Source organism: Cryptomeria japonica, chromosome 9 (genome assembly GCF_030272615.1).
Source record: "Cryptomeria japonica chromosome 9, Sugi_1.0, whole genome shotgun sequence".
Taxonomy (NCBI): Eukaryota; Viridiplantae; Streptophyta; class Pinopsida; order Cupressales; family Cupressaceae; genus Cryptomeria; species Cryptomeria japonica.
In genome coordinates this window covers 513,607,879-513,627,992 of record NC_081413.1, presented here as the reverse complement: position 1 = coordinate 513,627,992, position 20,114 = coordinate 513,607,879, and the positions used below count along the sequence as shown (strand labels likewise).

The 20,114-nt window shown below is 37.1% G+C and overlaps 1 protein-coding gene across 3 annotated transcripts in view; it reads right to left on the bottom strand.

Annotated features, from left to right (window-relative positions):
* Positions 1-20,114, bottom strand: part of LOC131066943 (phytyl ester synthase 1, chloroplastic) — a 190,142-nt gene that overhangs the window by 83,050 nt on the left and 86,978 nt on the right. For all 3 annotated transcript variants that reach the window (XR_009358911.1, XM_059211128.1, XM_058001844.2), the window contains exon 9: positions 16,089-16,197. Coding sequence is in view for 2 of the 3 variants with exons in the window: in XM_059211128.1 (XP_059067111.1) it covers positions 16,089-16,197 (109 nt within the window). In the remaining variant the exon portion in view is untranslated. The remainder of the gene's footprint in view (positions 1-16,088; positions 16,198-20,114) is intronic.

Below are 20,114 nucleotides of genomic sequence, written 5' to 3'. Positions count from 1 at the left end.
AGTATTGTTTCAAAATTCAAATCATTCATTCATTCCTTCTTATGCGAATTTGAGGAGCACATTAGAGGAGCGAAATCTAGCAGATTGGAGGCAAATTCTTTACTAAATTGGAAGCTAAATTCCAGAATTTGCTAGGCCTTTGGAGGCTAGTGAAGGCGAAGTTCTTTTAAAGGCTAATTGAGGTGTAGTTCATTCAAAAGAAGGCCAGAAATTCAATTTTTTGTCCAGCAAAATCTGATCTTCTTTCTTCCATTTTCCAAGGTTCATAGTTAAGCATTCAAGGAGGAGGTATGAAGAATCCTTTTGAAGTTTCTATTCAAGACTTATTTTGATTTCACAGCAATCCTTTGAAAATCTAAGTCTTGTGCAATCTGATTTTCATTCATAATTTGAAAATTCATAATTCTTGAGTTATCATGTCATTTTCAAATTAATGTTTTGAACTATTCCCTTGAAAAGTCTTAAGTTCTATACTTTAAGGTATGATGCTTAAAGACTAATTTTAAATTTTTGTGTAGGCATCAAATGACAACCCCTAAACCCGGAGGATCTACTAGCCGGCAGGCTCTCATCAAGGAAGATCAGAGAAGTGACGAATTGGAGACCAGGATCGTGTCCAAGTGGAGTAATATCGGAGACACCAACTTAGGAAACTTCAATGTGAAGAAGTTTCGAGAGGTCCCCTATATTGGCAAGCCATCACCTGTTGCAAGGAGGATAATCGAGAGTGGCATCATCAAGGCGGCAGGTTTCCCTCCCGCAGTCAAGTGTCATGAGCTGATGATCGAGTGTGCCCGCCACTATGACTCACAATCAAGGACGATCGTAACCAAAGACGGGAACATCTTAGCTTACCTTTCAAAGGAAGCTATAAGCGAAGCTCTTCATCTTCCGGACCATAAACACATGATTTACAAAAGCTTAGAAGGAGCAAGGTCGATCTATGAAGATGATCCTGAGTCTTGTTTGAACTTCATCAATAAGAATTGGTTGCTCAAAAGTCAGCCTCGTCTGAACAAGATTCCCAATACACCACATAGGATTGACTTCCAGGAGGAATACAGAGACTTGATAACTTTGCTCAATCGAGTTACAGGTGCTTCTCAAGCCTTCTTCTTCGAAAAGTGGATGTTCTTCTTCATACAAGTGATAGTTCAAGGAAAAGGAATGCTTCATTGGGCCAGAATCATTAGCAATTGTCTGGACGTGCAGTCGAGAAGGTTAAGACAAACCAAATCATTCCACATGAGCTCATATGTTATATATGCCTTGATCAGGAGTTTCGAGTATGCAGGGCTACCTCACAGAGGAGTGATTGGAAGAGGACCCGGAGAAATAAGAGTTTGTGATTCTTATGTTCATCTGCATCATCCGCCTAGAAGTGACTACAAGTTAGTCAATGACACCTTCACGATGAACATTACCAGGATATTGCAAGGAGGAATTCACAATTGACTGTCTTTGGATGCACAGGAGCTTGTGAAGAAGTATGGCGCATGGTTTATCCAATTTCAAAAGTTCACATACATCAGAGTTCATGGGTGTCCTTCACCTCCTTACATGTTGCCAAGATATCCAACAGACAGGATAGTACTACTTGAGGTGACTAGACAGTTGGCAGCTTATGCTAAGGCATCCAGACACAAGCATGGAAATGGGATTCCCGTGCCCATCATACTAGGGAACTTAGTTGAGGTGTGTCCTAATACTCAAGCCGCAGAAGATGTAGAGAAGGAATTATCTTTATACTTATTCGCATCCTTTGCCTCGCGAGAGAATTTTGATCCTCATGGTTATATGGAGGAGACAGTCGGTAGGAAGTACAAGCATGAGTTTCAGGTGGAGGACTTTTGGATGAATCTCCCAGGTGATTTAGAGGTTAAAAGAAAGATGCATTCCAGGCTACCCTTAGATCTCATCAGGAAATGCAAAGTTTATAAAGTAGCCAATCAAGACCAGGATAATGGTAGATACCTTCAGTCGTCCTATGAGAAAGAGGACAAAGAAGTGAAGATAGATTGGAATGAGCCCGAGGTTTTAGACTTGAGAGCTTTGATGGCTCCCGTTTTATCTTGCACTCGCAGATGGGTGGATGTACAGCATCAAAAGTTGAAGGAGCAGAATGTATCAATGACATTTACTTTGGAGGCAAGACCAGAAGAAGGAGAAGCAAGTGTGAGTGAGAATACTTCTCATTCCAAAGGCTCAAAGAGGAAAGAAGGACCTGAGAAGAAAGAACCTTGCAAGAAGAAGCAGAAAACAAACCTTGATCACCCACCAAGCACATCTTCTAGGCATGAAAAGGAGGCGGTCAAGGGGAAGATCAGAGGCAGATAGTATATGAAGTTGATGAGTCTATGGAGTCCATGGTACAGAATGATAAACAAGAGAAAGGACAGACACCTCAGCATTCATCAAGTCAATCTCCCCAAGTTGATGCTAATGAGCAACACGAAGAAAAAAATGATGATGAAGCAACATCTCCTTTCTGGGAAGATAGGCCACTACCTAAAGAAATATGAGTGAGGGAAACAAGATCTGCCATTCTCGATTGGCTGAAAGAAAGACTGACAAAGGTAGTTATGGTTGAAGAGGAAGAAGATGTGTTTGACTTGGAAAGCCTTATAGGAAATTCTCATGAGGTAATGGAGAAGAAGAAGGCCACAAAGATGTCTAAGGTAATTAGAGATGAGACAGGATCCAAGAAAGTGCAGGTAGCTACACCAGTGGTGGACAAATATGAGGATGAGATTCTTGCAGAAGAGTATGACTTAGAAACATTTGAGCTTGGTCCACTTACCTCTGAACAAGCGATGGAAGAAGCAACTGATTCATTTGAAGCACTTAAAGACAAACTCAAAGAAGAAATGGAAAAGAATAAGAAGCTTGAAAGGGAGGTTAGTGCTTGGAGGAACTATTTTAGTCACCTTAATCAGCCCTTGAGACGTCAGGATCCAACAGTATCTCCTTTACAAGCACTCCCTCTTGAATCAGTAGGTGAGGCAGAAAGGGTAAAGAGCTTGGTTCAACTTATGAGTTCTTGGATTGATAAATCCCACACGGTAGTCGTTGAATTTGCAACAAGAATGATGAAGACAGTTCATCGAGCTATCCAGGTCCCTGAGATTATCCATAATCTAATGATAACTGTAGTTTCATTCACTCACACTAGAGATGTTATCATTCCTGTCTTACAAGTGATAAGACAAACACGAAGACGGATTTTGGCACAAGAAAAGATAATGGATGGAGGAACCCATAACCTCCTACAGTGGTCAGCTCTGCTCCAGATGAAAGAGGTCCTTTTTGAAGACATCAACACCAGATGCAGTCGAGTTGAAAGTATCATTCATCCAATTCAAGATAAGGTGTTTGAGGTGGTGTACCATTCTTGACAGGCGGATCGAGATTGAGACAGATGTGGACATCCAAGAGTTGGAGGAGAGAGTCAAGGTCATCTTTTGCAAAGAGGAGAACATCATCACAAATAAGCAACGAGATCAAATGTACACTACTATGTTCTTGATTGAGAAGACCAAAGAACTTGAACCTGGATGGGAGACAACTCTTCTCACTGCTTTTGATCAAGTCCTTCACTTGGAAGAACGAATGAAGAATCTTCCTGAGATTTCCATTGCTGAGATTGAGGGAATTGTATCCAAATTCATTGAATATGCTAAGAAAGAGCATAGGAAAGGGAACAAAATTCTAGATGAAAAGTTGTTATAGGATGATGTGGCAGCTTAATTTCTATTGGTCTATGTCTCCTCGATATTTGTGCCAATTCTTTATTGGCTATGGATTAGTGATGTTTATCTAAATGGGGACTTTTTCGTAACAAACCCTAATTAGGGTTTAGGTGTCAAAATCTCAGCCGTCGATCTTCTTTTGATCTGGGCCATTCATTGTATTTGAGGATGCTATATATACCCTCACTCATTTCATTTTGAAGGGAGAAAAGTTAGAGAAGAGAGAGAGAGCTTAAAGAGAAGAAAGTTAGAAATTTATTGTTGTAGCAAGATTGAGTAGTGAAGAAAGAATTTTGAACAATTGTTGTCCATTTGACTATGAGATCAATAAAATATTGAAGTTATAGTGTTTTATTGCAATACTTGTGGCTATCTTCATGATTGTTTATTTTCTTGAATCACTCTCAGTTGAAGTAGCATTTAAGTTTTAAGTTTGAAAGACGAAGTGTTGCGCTTGATCTTTGATAAGATTCATATTCCAAACCACCAGCTTCTTACTAATGGTAAGGACGCCTTGTGTGGTCAACTGGAAACCTTGAGATCGATTAAGAATTCAATCATTCCTGGAAGTATTGATATGCATCTCTATGATAGTATCTATATCCTTGATGATTTGAAAAACTATTGAATCCACTTAGAAGATCGCATCAATTCCAGTAGAGTTGTAATTTCTTGGCGAAACTGAAATTGGTAGAATCTTATCAAGTCTAGTCTTCATTGAGTCATTCTTAGGATCAATTCAAGTATTCCTTCTTCAAAACCCTTATCTTTTGACATTTTTTGAAAATCTGTTAGTGTTAGGAAAATCTTGTTCTTGCATTTGGAAAGAAAGTAACGTGGACAAGCTTTCTCTGAAAGTACGTAAGGCCCCTTGAAGAAACAGCATATACAACGACCACTGGTGCTTATCCACACGTAGAGATCCTACAACAAAGAACCTTGAAGTCATCCCGATTGATCCTTTTCGCGACATCTTCAGCATTCGGAGACTTTAATCAAGAGAGGATAAGGTACCCTTTAGGTATTTTATTCTGTGTTTGGTCGTGTACAAAATACACATCAATAGGACCCACCGAGCTTTAGCCTGGGGATTTTAAGTGTTTTTATTTTTGAATACCATGCCACATATTGCTTGGGCCCCACAAATCTTAAATGGAGATTTTAAAAGCTTGTTTTAAGGCATAGTATTTCCTTTGACTTCCTTTACCACCGTAGCCTTGATTGGGCCCCACCAAACTCTAAGGTAAAGGAAAAAGTTTTTGAGACATTTTTTATTTTTATTTGTTTACAAGGAAAGCAGCCACCTCATCATTTTATTTGGCTCCTAATATTCCCAACACATGCCACGATGAAACACAATGTAAGGTGTGGCACTTAGGAAATAAACAAGCTGGCCTCTGAAGTGGAAGATGTGTCACATAAACAAAACATGAGGGGGGATTTAAATTCAAAATCAAATCATAAGAAGAGCAGGGCAGGCTCGAATATGATCTACAGCAAAAGAGCATAAAACTCTCAATTTGAACAAGGCAGAGATAAAGGTAGTTAACTTCCAACATGGGGGAAAGGTGAATCAGACTTATTTTGAAGGTAATCTCAATCATGTTGATGCGAATTTCACCAAGTGTCATCTTTCAAAGTCCAATCTGGTGGAAGGTGAAGAATATTAGATTTCAAGACAGTAGTACCGAGAGATAATTCATTTCCAGATTGATAAAGCTAATAATGTTGTTAAGTTTTGTTTGATTCTTCTTAATTGAAATTGTCTTTTTTTTTTTTTTACTTTCAGGTGAAAAAATAAAAGACTCGGGAAAATCAGAGCAGATCAGACCTAAATTAATTCAGGAGGCAGGATTCAAAAGGAGCAGACCTAATTAGATGCAAGCCATCATAATCATCCAACACTAAATTTACAACCAGACCTGATTTGAGGTCAATGTCTGCTGCTTGAGATGAAGCAAAAGCAACTTGTTTGAAGCCTAGTTCTGTGCTTAATTCAAGGTTGGGGCAGAAATCTTAATTTGAATAACGAAGAGCAGATTGGGGGTATTTCTACAGACCTGGTCCATATTAGATTCAGGTTGGATTTCATCAATCTGAAAGTGACAGATTTATGGGAAAAGGAAACCTGAATTTTACAAGGAAGAGGTGAATTCAACACAATCTAGGACAATTTCGTTAAGCACAATTGCTTGGGCAAATGAGGACAAAATCACCGGTTTTCCTGAGACTTGAGCCTGTAAAATTGGAGAAAATTGGAGACCCTGGGCTAGATTATCAAATTTCGCTTATGTACCTTCCAAAGGTACAAGAGCGAATTCTTCTTAGGCTCTCTTTGTGCTTCTAATTTGGATGGAAATTTCACTTTATAGTGTTGATTGGAGAGGAATCAAATTGAACTTACCTCTAGGGACAAATTTAAACAAGCTTGAAGTTAGAAATTTGGAGAAGAAGCTAAGAATTTGAGCACAAGCATAAAATTCGCTCCCAACCCTTCCAAAGGTACAAGAGCGAATTTTCTTAAAAACACCTTCTTGCTCCTTACTTGGATCCAAACTCATGCCTTCGAGGCTTGATTGAAAGAAGCTTGAGTTATGTGTGCCTTTAGAAGTGAATTCAAACCAAGTTGAATGATGAAGTCTGGAGAATTTGAACAATATTGTCACTTTCGCCCCTGACCCTTCCAAAGGTACAGGAGCGAATTTTTCTTAGAGCCCTCCATTGCTTCTAAGTTAGACCAAAATCCTTGCTCCTATGGCATGATTGAAGAGGAAATGATGTATGCATGCCTTGAAATTGAATTGAAACAAGTTTAAATAGCAAAACATGAGGAATCTGAGCCAAGAAGCATATTTCGCTCCTGATCCTTCCAAAGGTACAGGAGCGAAATCCTTGAAAGGTCCTAATTTCTCACTCAAGCAATTGAACAGATCTTATTAGGGAGCAAACTGACTTGATCATGATGGAAGAAGGATTCAAAAGCTAAGTTCAAGGTGAAGTATTGAGGAATGGTGAAGGAATTGAATCAAAAGAAGAATTTGGCTCATGTCCCTCTCTAAGGGTCCAGAGCGAAATCTCTTGGAAGGACCTCCTATCTCACCTAAAGCACTAAGAGGATCTTGTTTTAAGCAAAGTTGGGAGTAGATTGACTTGAGCACGATGAGAAGAGAATTTCAAAAATCAAGTCTAAGGCAAAGTGATAGGAATGAAGCGTGAATTGAGTCAAGAGGAAGAAATTCGCTCATGTACCTTCCAAAGGTACAAGAGCGAAATCTCTTGAAGAGGAATGTTTTGTTAATCAAGATATAAGTCTTTGTTGCAGCATGAGCCTTCTAATGATAATGAAAATTGAGTATGTGAGTGAGAAAACTAAGATTAGCCCTTAGTTCGCTCAAGTACCTTCCAAAGGTACAAGAGCGAAATGCATTGAGGATGAGTAATATGCTAATGATAGTGGGTTGTAAGTCTTCTTCATGGTGGTTTCAAGTGTTCAAGCATCCTAAACTTCATGCAGATCGTGAGAACTAAGCTTGCCTTCATCAAATATTGATGAAAATTTGACTTATATCCTAGCTCGCTCATGTCCCTCTCTAAGGTACCAAGGCGAAATTCTATTAAAGGCAATTGCATTATGGTAAAAAACCGAAAAGATCAAGAGAAGACTAAGTGCAAGTCAACCTAGAAACATTTGATGCATTAATAAACCAATCTCACTTTGGCGGCAAAAGCAAATTCGAATTTTTTAAAGAGAAGTCGGCCAGCTTAAGGGAAATACAATTGATTTATTCATCCAAACAAAGTCGGCTTTCATCAAAGAAGTGCATTCTCCCATAAAGGCGCCTATATAAGGGAGGTTGATTCTTAAATTATTCATCATTCATTTCAAACATTCTTCTTCAAAGAGCGAAATCCTTCAGCAGTTAAGAAGCAAATTCCAGATTTGTCAACAATCTTCACAAGCCGAATTCGACAAGAGCGAATTTGAGGAGCAACTGAATTCATCAAGGCGAATTTCAAAAGCAGATTTCATTAGACAGATTGGTGATTGAGGAGGCAAATTTCAGGTCTTATAGAGATCAGTCACTTTAAGGCGCAAAGTACATCCTAACAACAGCAAAACTCAATAAAGGAAGGACTGAATTCATCATAGCAAGAGCAAATCTGCTCAAGAAAAGGACAATCTACCCTAAACCTGCACCTATCAGACCTGCAAATCACATAAAATCAGAGATTGTATAAGCTATATATCATGTGTTTGATGTTCATTTGTTTGTTTTGCAGCAGGAAAACAAAGAAATCAGAAAGACCAGGTTGGAGGAAGATCGGAACGAAGATCTCAAGAAGAATATTTCAACATCAAGGTCAAAGGAAGACCTCTTCAAGAGGATCTCATAGGCAAACACAAGAGAGTCAAGGAAGGCTACATCGTTCATCAAGTATATCAAGGACGATGGAGGATCGACAAAAGTCATCACAAAGGAAGTACCAAACAAGGTGGCATCCCAGTCATCACTCCTCCATGTCGGATTGGTCCACATCAGCATGTCCAGATTCAATGTACCTGACTTATCAGTGATGACACAAACTTGAAGGCACCTACCCCCGTTTCCTATTGGTTCTCATGCATTGAATGTAATTTTCTCATTGGCTAAAAGGTTTTGTTGTAACAAACCCTGATTAGGGTTTTCATCTTGTAATCCTAGCCATTCATTCTAAATCAATCTGAGCCATTGAAATGTAAAGAGCTCCCTATATAAAGCCTTGGCTCTTCATTTGTAAAGGTTAATAGTGAGAGAATAGTTAGTCAGTAGTTAGAAGGTGAATAGTTAGAAATAGTGAATAGTCAGTTGATAGAAAAGCAATTAAAGTAGAATAGAAAGAGAAGGCAAAGATTGTTGCCAAGATGTTGTTGTAAAAGACTTTGTAAAACTTCATTGAAGAAATGGTGAAATCTATGGGTCGATTCAACAATTTGCATGGTCTCTATACTTCTCAGATTTGATTTCATGTTATTAGATGAGTGGAAGAAATGTGTTTGATTGATGGTGAAATTCGTATATCCATACTACTAGCAGTTTGTTGATTGCAGACTTGCCTTGTGTAGTCAACTGGAATCATTCAGTTTAAGCTTAACTTCAATTGTCGCTTCCTCACTGATATGCATCAGCCTGATGGTGTCTATGTCTGTAGCGATGATCTGAATATCATAAAGTTTTCCTCCGAAGATCGCACTAACCTTGTGGAGATGGTCTTGGGATGTCAAAACAAGACTTAGTTAGAATTTCATCAAAGGTTATTCATTGCTCCTACATTCTTAGTGTCACAATTGGATCCTTTCCTCACCCTCATCCTTTTTTCCTTTTTTTCAAAAAATCTAGGCTAGTGAAATCCCGTGTTCCAGCAATATTCAAAGCAAATCAGACGTTTAGTCATGAAGTGTAAGTCCCCTTGTGATTCCAGCAAAATCACATCATACCAAAAAGAGCTTATCCACGAGTAGAGAACCTACATACAAGAACCTTGGAGTTGCCTCAACTGATCCTTCGGCGAGATCTTCAACAGTCGGGAAACTTTACTCAAGAGAGGATAAGATACCTCTGGGTATTTTATTCTGTGTTCGCATGTGCATAAAAAACACATCAACACAACGCTCGCAAGGGTCTGGGGGTGAGAGAGAGAGAGGTAGAGAGATAGGTCTAGATCTTGGGGGAGAGAAGAGAGAGTGAGATTGAGAGTGGTAGTGAGAGGGGATAGAGGAAGAGTGATAGGGAGATAAATAGGTCTAGAATTCGGGGCAAATAAAGTGGGTGAGCCAAAGAGAGCAAGAGAATGCTGATAGGAGCCAACTAATTACTGAAATTTAACTAAGTTTGAAAATTTAACAGATTTTCTAAAACCTAGAATTTGCATTATAACTCCTAGAGATCCGAAACCACTCTCAAACATCTTGCCAATATATACATGAAATATAACTTAAATAATAATTAAATGTTATATTTCATGTATACATTCTGATGAAGAGAATGAGACTCAATTGAAAAATAGAAATTTAGATAATTTTTTGACGTGTTTGGGCCTCTTTTTTATGCAGCTGAGTTTTTGCCAAAGGCTCATCGAGTTTTTGTGAAAAACTCACCAAAAACTTGACGAGTTTTTCCCAAAAAACCCTGTGAGTTAATCACATAAATACTTGCCGAGCAGAAACACTTGCACGTTTTTCAAGACTTGGCAAGTCTTCATCTATGAGTTTAACAATTAATGAATATTTTTTTGTTAGTATTTAAGGTTTTATTTATAGTTTTTTATTTTTTGTAAATTGAAACATCTGTTAAAAAAATTGTAAGTGTATCTTTAATTGTTTACTTTGTCTTCGTAGGTTGCTAGTTCATCTACATCAGAAAGAAATTGGAAAACAAATAGTTTGCATAATACAAATGAGCTCGCCAAACCCCCTTATATACTTTTTTTCATCAAACTTTCCAGAAGTCTGTTTTTTTTAAATCACTTTTTAATTAAAAATTCCTTTTTGCTCCAAAAAAACCCTGTTATTAAAATAATGATAACTTTGATACACAAATTTCTTGTTTTATGCATCCGTGATTTAAAACTTTTCATCCTCTTTCCAACAAGCTATAACACTAAGGTGCTTTTTGTTGATGTGTTTTTTATGCACTTCATACACAGAATAAAATACCAAGGTATCTTATTCTCTCTTGAACAAAATCTCCTCTTATGCTAACTTCGTGATCATATGAGGTGACTCCAAGCTTCCAAATGTCAGGTCTTGAGGTGTAGATAGGCTCAATGGTTTGATATGATATTGCTGGAATCACAAGGGGGACTTACGTTTTGCATGAACTCTTGCTTGAATGTGGCTAGAACTTGAGATCATTGACTTTAAAAAATTAAAATAAAAAGATAAAAAGGATAAGGATTTAGAGAGACTACACTACTCCTAAGATCAATGGTAGCACTGGATCATGCTAGGATGGAAATATTCCTTAACCGAGATTTGCTTCACCATGTTACCAACAACTATACAAAACCGATGCAATCTTCCAAGGTAAATGAAAGGTTTTCATATCATGAATCATTCACCCAAATACCCAATACACTGGCGCGTATTGAATAAACATATCCACAATTGAACATAGCACATTTCAAGGTTTAATCTTTTATGCACTGTAATTGAAAATCATCCAACCAAAAATAGTATGAACCAAAGGAATTATCAACATCCACACATTACTCCATCACAATCAATGAACTTCATCTAACATTAGGATATAACAATAAACCATGCAATATGTAGAAGAAACACCACTATCCACCATGAATTCAATGAAAAGGATATTTATTTACAAGCTTGGCAACAATTTATGCCTTCTCGTCCTACTCTACTCTACTTGCTAATTGCTTGTTGCTAACTACTGTCTATTGATCTGCTATTAACTATTAACCTTTACAAATAAGGAGAGAAAGACTTATATAGTGCTCTCAATACAATTGAATGGTCATGATCAAATCCAAATCAATGGCCAAGATTGAAAGATACAAACCCTAATTAGGGTTTGTTACACCCATTACATAACATTTAATGCTTGACCGATGATAAAATTACATTTTTAGGACACATGTCCTTCCTTGAATGCTGACCAATGAATGATGAGGTTAGGTACATCGAACTTTGTGCCTCCACATGTGGTGGTTATCCTCCTCGTTAGATGAGTCAAGTGCATCGAATCTAGAAACCATGACTTGAAATGATGTGATTAGGTTGAAGATGACTAAGTGCCACCTCAACTTGCTCCACTTGTAGATCAACACAAAGGTTTGCTTTTTCATGATGTTGATCTTTATCTTGTGATGATGAATCTTTATTCTTCCCTTGCAATGTTGATGAACGTTGTAGTGTTCCTCATGTAGAGCAATCCACTTCCTCGCTTAGCTTGATCTCTCCCGTTGTGAAGTCCTCTCTCTTGCATTGCTTAATCCTCCTTATGTTTGTAAGGTGGCCCCTATGTAGTGTTGTATAATGCTTAGAATCCCTGGCCCTAATCATGATCTGCACTGGAATTGATGTCTTGACTTTCATCCTTGATGTTGCAGTTTCCTCCTTCACGCCTCCTAGCCTTGCTGAAGTGTTGTGGAGAGCTTTCTTTATTTGTTGCAATGCTTCCTTGAAATGCTTGCATCTTGCTCCTTCACACTATTCCTCAGTTGTGTGCAAAATAAACAAAGATAGCATCGAACAAATATGATACAAACAGATTTGACCAACTCCCAATCTAGTATGCATCCTAAATGAAGGTAAAACGATGACTTGATCACTGATTTCCATGTCTGATTTATCTTCTTTTATGTCTGATCTGATTTGAGTTTCTGCTTTTGCATGTTTTAGGTCTGATCTGGCAAAATCCTGGATTCTCCCAGGTCGTGGATTTTTGCTGGTCATGGATTTTTGCTGATTGTGGATTCTTGCTGGTCATGGATTCTTGGAGAGCGTGGATTTTCTCCACCCAAGGATATTTCACTTGTCTTCCTGAAGTTGTTGATCGCCTTGATCATCTTCACTCTTCATCACACTTGGTCATTTACTTGATCAAATAGCTCAATGTTGTATTTACCTTTGCTGAGTCGTGGATTTTACCAACTTAAGGAAGATATCGCTCACCTCCACCTTCAAGTCGTGGATTTTGGTGAGTGGAGGATAGTCATCATTGTTGTTCAAGCTTGCTGACTTCAATCTGTTAGTTGATCAATTCACTTAACCTTCAATATGATGTTGATCTTCCTTCAATTCTCTCCAAGCAAGGGTTGAGTGAGTTCAATGTTTCATCTTCACTTCAAGGTTCAATCTTGTCATCTCCATGCTTGAGGCGTGGATTTTGGCAACTCAAGGAAAAACATTGCAAGTGTGACCTCCACCTTGACTTGATCATCATTTCACTTTGCCCTCATTGTGTTGATTTCCTCACTCGATTCAATCCTATTCATCACCTATAAAGGCATTTGGATAGCATCACTTACCTTCAAAATTGCCTACTATGACCCCAAAGTCGTGGATTTATGTAGGTCGTGTATTTCCATGAGTCATAGATTTCCATGGGTCATGGATTTTGAGCACTCATGGAATTACTTCTTGCATTCAAACTTGATCTCTTTTTGAGGTTGATTTTGCCACTAAGGGTTTCATCCTTGAATTTCCCTTTGGAAATCCAAGAAAAATAACTTGTATTCTTTTCATACTTCCCCCTTCCTCATCCACTTAGGCTTAATTGATTCTCGTCTCTTCATCCATACCTAAGGGTGTCCTACTCACTTGAAGACTCATCACACCTAAGAATCACCTAACTTGCCCACCTTCCAACCATCAAGGCACTGCATCCTCTCACAAGCAAAAGGTTAAAGACTAAAGAAACTATTGCCAAGCTAAGCAAACTAAGCAAAGAACTAACCTACAAGCAAAAAGTGGGGGTCCCCATTAGGAATGGGACGATGTGTGAAAACGTCACAACACTTTTTAAATTATTTTAATTAAATTAATAAACCTTAGTTAAATAATTAAATTAATAAACCTTAATTAAATAATTAAATTAATAACCCTTAGTTAAATAATTAAATTAATAAACCTTAGTTAAATAATTAAATTATAGCCAATAATACACCCAAGTTACGAAAACTGTCAAAAAGCATTGGAATCGAAATCTAACTACATCGAATGATACCAATGATGAATATTGAAAATTGGGCACATTCGAGTGACTTACTATAGATAGATTCTCTCTCCAAGAATGTTGGAGAACCCACCAAAGTTGGAATTCACTTCAGAAAGTGGCACAGTAGTTCTCTAGACAACTGATCTCATCAACAACATCAAACATCCCCTCTAACATGACTGAAAGTCACAGAAAAACCTAGAACTAACTACAATGTTGAAATGACCAAAAATGGGGACATTAGATTTTCCCATTATTGTTGACCTGCAACATCATAGCAATCATTTTCAAACCTGTCGCATCTCATACAGTGGTATATATTATGACTCTCAATCTTGCTTGAACTTCTAGCTCTATGCCTTTATGGTACAACTTATTAATGTTGAATTGGATGTCTTGTGTGCGACCTTATGATCATTTTGATGAGTAGTACTTTCATGCTATAATGTATCTGCAAGCCATTTTGTATCAGTTTCTATGACAGAAGTGAACCTCTGTTTATTATGTCTTGTTGATGTTTCATATTGGCAAAAATAAAAATAAAAATTTGAGGGTGCATATTGCATTAATTTAGTGAAGGGTAAAATCTTATTATTTTAAAAAAATCTCCATATTCCATGGTTTTTACAATTTGTCGAGTCTAGTGCCAAGATTGAGTAAAAATCAGCCGGCCAAGTCTGAGTCTTGTGATTATACCTTCAATGCTTCTAATCATCCTAGGGCTTACCACAACTCCCCATTCCAAGGTAAATCTACCCCCTGCCATCTTGCTGACCTAATAAATTGTAATGTCCAGTTTGCTATTCCAAATTGTCAACCACTTCCCTTAAGTGGTAATAACCAGCAACCCAGAGATCGTTCTAAGGATCAGATGCATCCTATCCTCTCCAACACCAGTGCTAACATCCTGCAACTCACCAAGGCTATTAAAATTCAAGCCAAGGATAAAGATGCCTCTTAAATTCCCATGAAATTTGTTGTTAACCTCTTACCCTTGCAGTCCAAGTATATATGCCATCTTCAAAAAGGCAATGAAAATCTTGTGGTCTGCATAGACTATCTTACCCATATCCACTACAACCTGCTAAACCAAACCAAGGCCATTGGGACTATTTTAACCTCTGAAAAACAAAAGAAGCAATTGAATGAGACAATGAAACATGTGGCTGAAAAACACATGTTACTGTCACCATTTCTATAGAACCAATACCCTACCTCACCACTCTTCAAAGTTTCAAACAACCTCTTAAAGGCAACTGCATGGGCATCTTCTTCAGCTTGGCTATTAACACAAAACAACAATGACCCAAACACAACATGGGAGAAGGCTATGGGAGAATATCAATGTCTCTTGGATGTCTTAATTCCTTTTACTTTTCTGACTACTACTGTTTGTATCCAACTGTTCTGTTATATAAGCAAAGTAAAACCTATGTAAAGCTGTCATGCTCCTCCTTGTCATCTTGGAGTTTTCCTGTTTTGTCTTTTGGCATGGTTTGCAGCCCACAAATCTCAAATAATATTATATGGAATTTTGTACAAAGCTCCTAGTTTCTCATTAAAATACTTGTTTTATTAAAAAATGTATCTCAATTGCTTATTGTGGTTTATAAAGGCATATCTGAACTTGATAAATGTACAATGTCACTTAAGTGAACACCTTAATTGTCTTCTTTAAGATCAAGCATACATATAAGGATGTTTTGGACCTGTTCACTTACATGGCACTCTTTAAAATATATTACAGTCTGTTGACCATAGAAAGTGCCAGAATGACAAAGAACATATCTCAATTGAGGTCACTGTACCCCAGATTATTTTGTAGAATGAATCAAAGGAGCACTATCAAATGAAGGCTCAATCACACTCAGTTATAGTTTAAATATAGCCTATATTCCGGCATTATCTTTCCAACTAGTGTGAATTGATATCATACATCTTGCAGTCAAATGAAACTGAGTTGACAAGTGAAATTACAATTTTGAGAAACAAAGAGCCGACAATAGAACATAATCATGTTTGTTTATATATAATATGTTAAGCATAGAACTATTCATGGTCAAAGATTCATAAATTTGGTGATTTCATATGTATTTTCATTACTTACAAAGCACTGTAAAGTATAAACATTCAGGTTTTTATTTGATCAATTTTCATCCAGTTGCAGCTCTATTGTAGCCTTGTAATGGACTACACCCGTCAATTATTTTATATGGTTGATGCCTGGTTTTCAAACTCATCTTTGGGATCCCAAGAAACTTTATCAACCATATAATATAATTCTTAAAAAAAATTATTGGAGTTAGTTTTTATTGAAGAAACACTTTTCTCATTTGTTGGCACTTGTCAGTCCAACAGTTTTTGATACTCACACATCATTGAGAAAACCTTTCCTTTCACATATATGAGCTTATGAATGACATGATTCTTGGGAAATCAAATGTCTTTATTAGTTTTACCATAGAAAATATGGTTTGTGTCTGTTCAGTATGTAGGTGTCTATTTGAGAAAAAGAAATCCATTGTGACATCTCGCAAACTAATGATATTTTAAGAAAAGATATATTTATTTAAAACAAACTTTAAAGGATTGGAAATCCAACACATTAATGAACACTCACCAACAAAAGTGTGTGCCCGCTATCCCTAAAATAGCGAACTCTACAGTTAGACAACTTATTCAAAAGATGTATTGCTTCATCACGAGTCGGGAGCATCTGGTCCTTCCCACTACAAAAATATGTGCAAAAGTGAAAGTTATAAACCATATGAGGAAATAATGAAAAGGCAAAGAAAAAATGATATTGAGTATAGATATGAACCTCTGTAAATATTGAGTTCTAACACGGTAATAAACTAATAAGCTATTTTTGACATTAGAGAAGTATGCTAGTGAATGCAGATATTAACTATCAAGATATGAATTTTCTCATAATTTTATTTTCCTACTACTTTATCCAGCTATATTACTTGGATTTTTTAGTTACAAACCAGTATCCTTGACCATACACCATATATGAAATGAAACAGTTGAAGCAGCATAGTGTTGCAATAACAACACTCTTAAGACCAAATATGGAGAAGATTAAAAAAAATGAGGCATTTTGAATTTGAAGAATCAACAAGAGTGAATGAACTCACAAGAAACTTCAGTTTGCTCTAACCTATTAATCCAAATTCCAGAAAATATAGAGGGCATAACCTACCTATTTGCAGAATCTAATGTGTTATAAGCATCGTTGAATTCATATCATCATTCATAAACAATAATCAGAGAGAAAAAATAGAACATTGAACTACTCTTACACACAACAAGTAGACTACTGGCTATAAGGAACAGAATAAAATTCATATGAAAGTTCTATGCAATGCAAATCTCTAAGAAGAAATGTAAAAACTGTGCTAATTTGTCTCTTGTAAAAGAGCAATGCATTTTTTATACAGACTGTGCACTTAGGAAAGGAATAACTGCCAAGGGAAAATGGAAAACATTAGCTTATGGCTGCTACAGAAAGGTTGGTACCACATTCAAGCTGCTGGTTTGGAGCTGGCCCCCGTGATAGTTTGAACCAACTTTGACATAGCATTGAATTGTGAAAATTAGTATGACCATGTTGCATAAATGTTGTGGTGGTTCTGGAGTACAGATATGGCATATAATGCATCAGTGCTGGTGCCACGTTTTGATGGTAGATTAAAAATCTGTATGATATTTGGCACCAAATGGATGCTGCTCAACACCCAGAGAGGGACACTATCACTCAACCCCACAAGAGGAACAAAGTATAATATCTAAATGTTGATTAAGGCCCAAGTGTGTAAGAAAATCTTTCATGTTGAATTGCCGCCTTGATCTCATATAGCCACCAAGGATATTATTCAACAAGATATATAAACACATAAAAGATACCACAGGAAATTGGTGACAATTGGATATGCATTGAACCAATGGAAAAGTTGATAGTTCTTCTACCTTGCATTTAATCTAGAAGACACATTGTAATGGAAGCAAACAGAGAGCAACATAAACAAGAAGTCAAGGGATAGGGAAAGTAAGCATCCAGATGAGAGCTTGCATGGAAACACCAAAGAGAATCACGCTCATCAAATTTTTTGTTCAAAGACTAATAAGAGCTGAGAAGATAAGCATAAAATGAATTAAGAAAGTACAAAAAGGAAATGGAAGTGACCCAATTAGTTGCTCAAATCCTCCTTATATAGATGTAGAGGAATTAAAGATTGAGGAAGGCCACATCAGGAAAGATTCTAGAGGACAATGAGCTTGGGATTTTGTGAAGATCCAAATGATGTTTTTTATAATAGCGGAGTAGTGAAGAATTTCATTAAGAGTCAACTCCTATGCATGAAATATAGTAAGAGGCCTGATTATGTAATTACCACAAGAAAGGATATTCCACTCGAGGTGCAGATTGTGAAAACAAAGCTAAAAGAATTGCTTAAGGTCAAATAGAAGTTGGGGTTAGTGTGGTTTTCTATACTAATAGGGAAATTCTAACATCATCTCCCACATGATTCTAATAAAGCAAGATAATGTCATGTGAAAGAGCAATTACTTTGTTGGTCCATGAAATGCCACATTTGAAATTCCTAATGTTTTGAAAACATGCATGAAATGGCTTTAAAAATTTGATTGATTGTTCATGCTTGGGATTCAAATTGAATGCTCGAATACATGATCAAAGGATCAGCACAGCAAATTTTTTTTGGGTGATTTCTCATTGTTGATATGTAATGTCCCCTTCTCAATTCTAGACTGATGGATGGAGTCTTAGCCTATTTTGGAAACCCGTAGGCTAATCATAGACTAAATTAGGGTTCTTGTCTTCAAGAAGGGGTGTTTGCAGGAGTTTTGCAGTTTGCTCTCTAGATTCCTTCTGGGTTTTTCATGAGCTTTAGGATGGTATAACATGCATTCCAATCAGAGAAGATTTCTGAATTTACTAATTTTAGTAAATTACGATGGTTGCTTGTTTTATAGGGTTTTTCTAGGTGTTTTTAGAGCTCCAACATGGTTTGATGTGCAAAATTATTAGAGATGATTTATGGACATGCTATTTTAGGTAAGTCAAGACGACTTCTCAGAATGTGGTCTAATGAAGTTTGGAGCCACTTACTATTTTTAGCAGTAGCTAATTTAGTCAGTGCTATTTTTAGTAATCCTATTTTTGGCAGTCTAATGGTTCTTTTCCGGCAATTCAATTCAGTATTATTTCTCTGGGAATTTTAAGATGATTAAGGTTATTTATTTAATTTTTTTCATAAGGCTTTTTGGGCGAATATTTCATTAACCTTATTGCAGAAATTAAATAATTCATGTTTTTGACGTCCAAACTTGGCATGAAGGGGTAACTCAAATTTGACGCCAAAGGTGGGGGTTACAATTCAATAAAGTTATTTTTATTTACCTAAGTGTGGCACCCAAGTTGGAGGGAAAATGAGTTTGAATTTCTGGGGTCTCAAGTTTATAAATAAGACCCTTCTCTCCTTCATTTGGTTATGCTAGAATTTGATAACGAAGTGCTGCCAAAATGTTTGCAGAATCTTGGCTTCAGGGTTGCGTGCTCTCCTAACTTTATCACAGTTTCGAGTTTGAAAGACAACTCCTAGCTATCTGATGAATTTCATACAGAGATTCCAGTGGTTTTCAGAGAAAATAAGGGTGTGTTCTTTTTGGTGCAAAACAAACCCTACAGCTGAAGTACGTTTCTATTCATCCTTGTTGGAGTTGTTATCTGATTTTTGTGGGTACAGGCGAAAATTTCTCGTATGTTCTTGGTGCCTATTTGCTCATGCTTTGGTGGAGAGATTGTGAAAGATCCCTGATGGATCTTTTAAGCTAACAGGCTGTAATTTTTAATTATTTGTTTTAAAATAAATTCTTCCTGTTTATTAAATGATCTTTCAGAGAGAGACAGAAGTTGCAGAAAGGTTGTGTCTTTTGTTTTTGTTTGTATTTTTCCAGATATAGGTAAACAATGAATAACAACAGCAGCAAATATGAAATAGGCTGGAAAATAATGTGCAATAATATAATATTCAGCCAATCCAGAATAGCTACAAATCGTACTAGGCAAAATACATAAATGATATGCCAGCAAAGTATCTACCAACCAAAATAATGTTGCCGGCTGCAAGAAAGACCATCCACGCACAATGAAAAGAGATGGCTGATGAATACCAATCAACAACCCACGTGCCAGCTGGAAGGAGGCCGTACGGCTGCTGCAGTCACGTCCAGGCAGCCAAGGAACTCCCACGTGCCAAGCAATATACCCAATGTCCAAAGCCAAAGCTCTTCCAATGCTGAACTTGCACTCCAATCAAAGTCTGAAACAAAATGAAGTTGCTGAAACCTTCTATTGGGGTTTGCATCCCAATATCCAAGCCCTGGGGTTTGCGTCCCAGTTCTCCAGAAATCGCTCCTCAGAGCAAATTCACAAATGCCAAGTTTGAAGATGTAAAAAGATAATAGAATAATGAGCCAACATCTCCTTTTATCTCCCTCTCAAAGCTACTCGAACCCTAAAGGGAGAATATGCTTTTACCTTTATTAAATAATGGCATATTCTTAATTAAAAAGGCTTTTATGTATAGGAAAACACCCCTTTCGTCAAATAACAAAACTC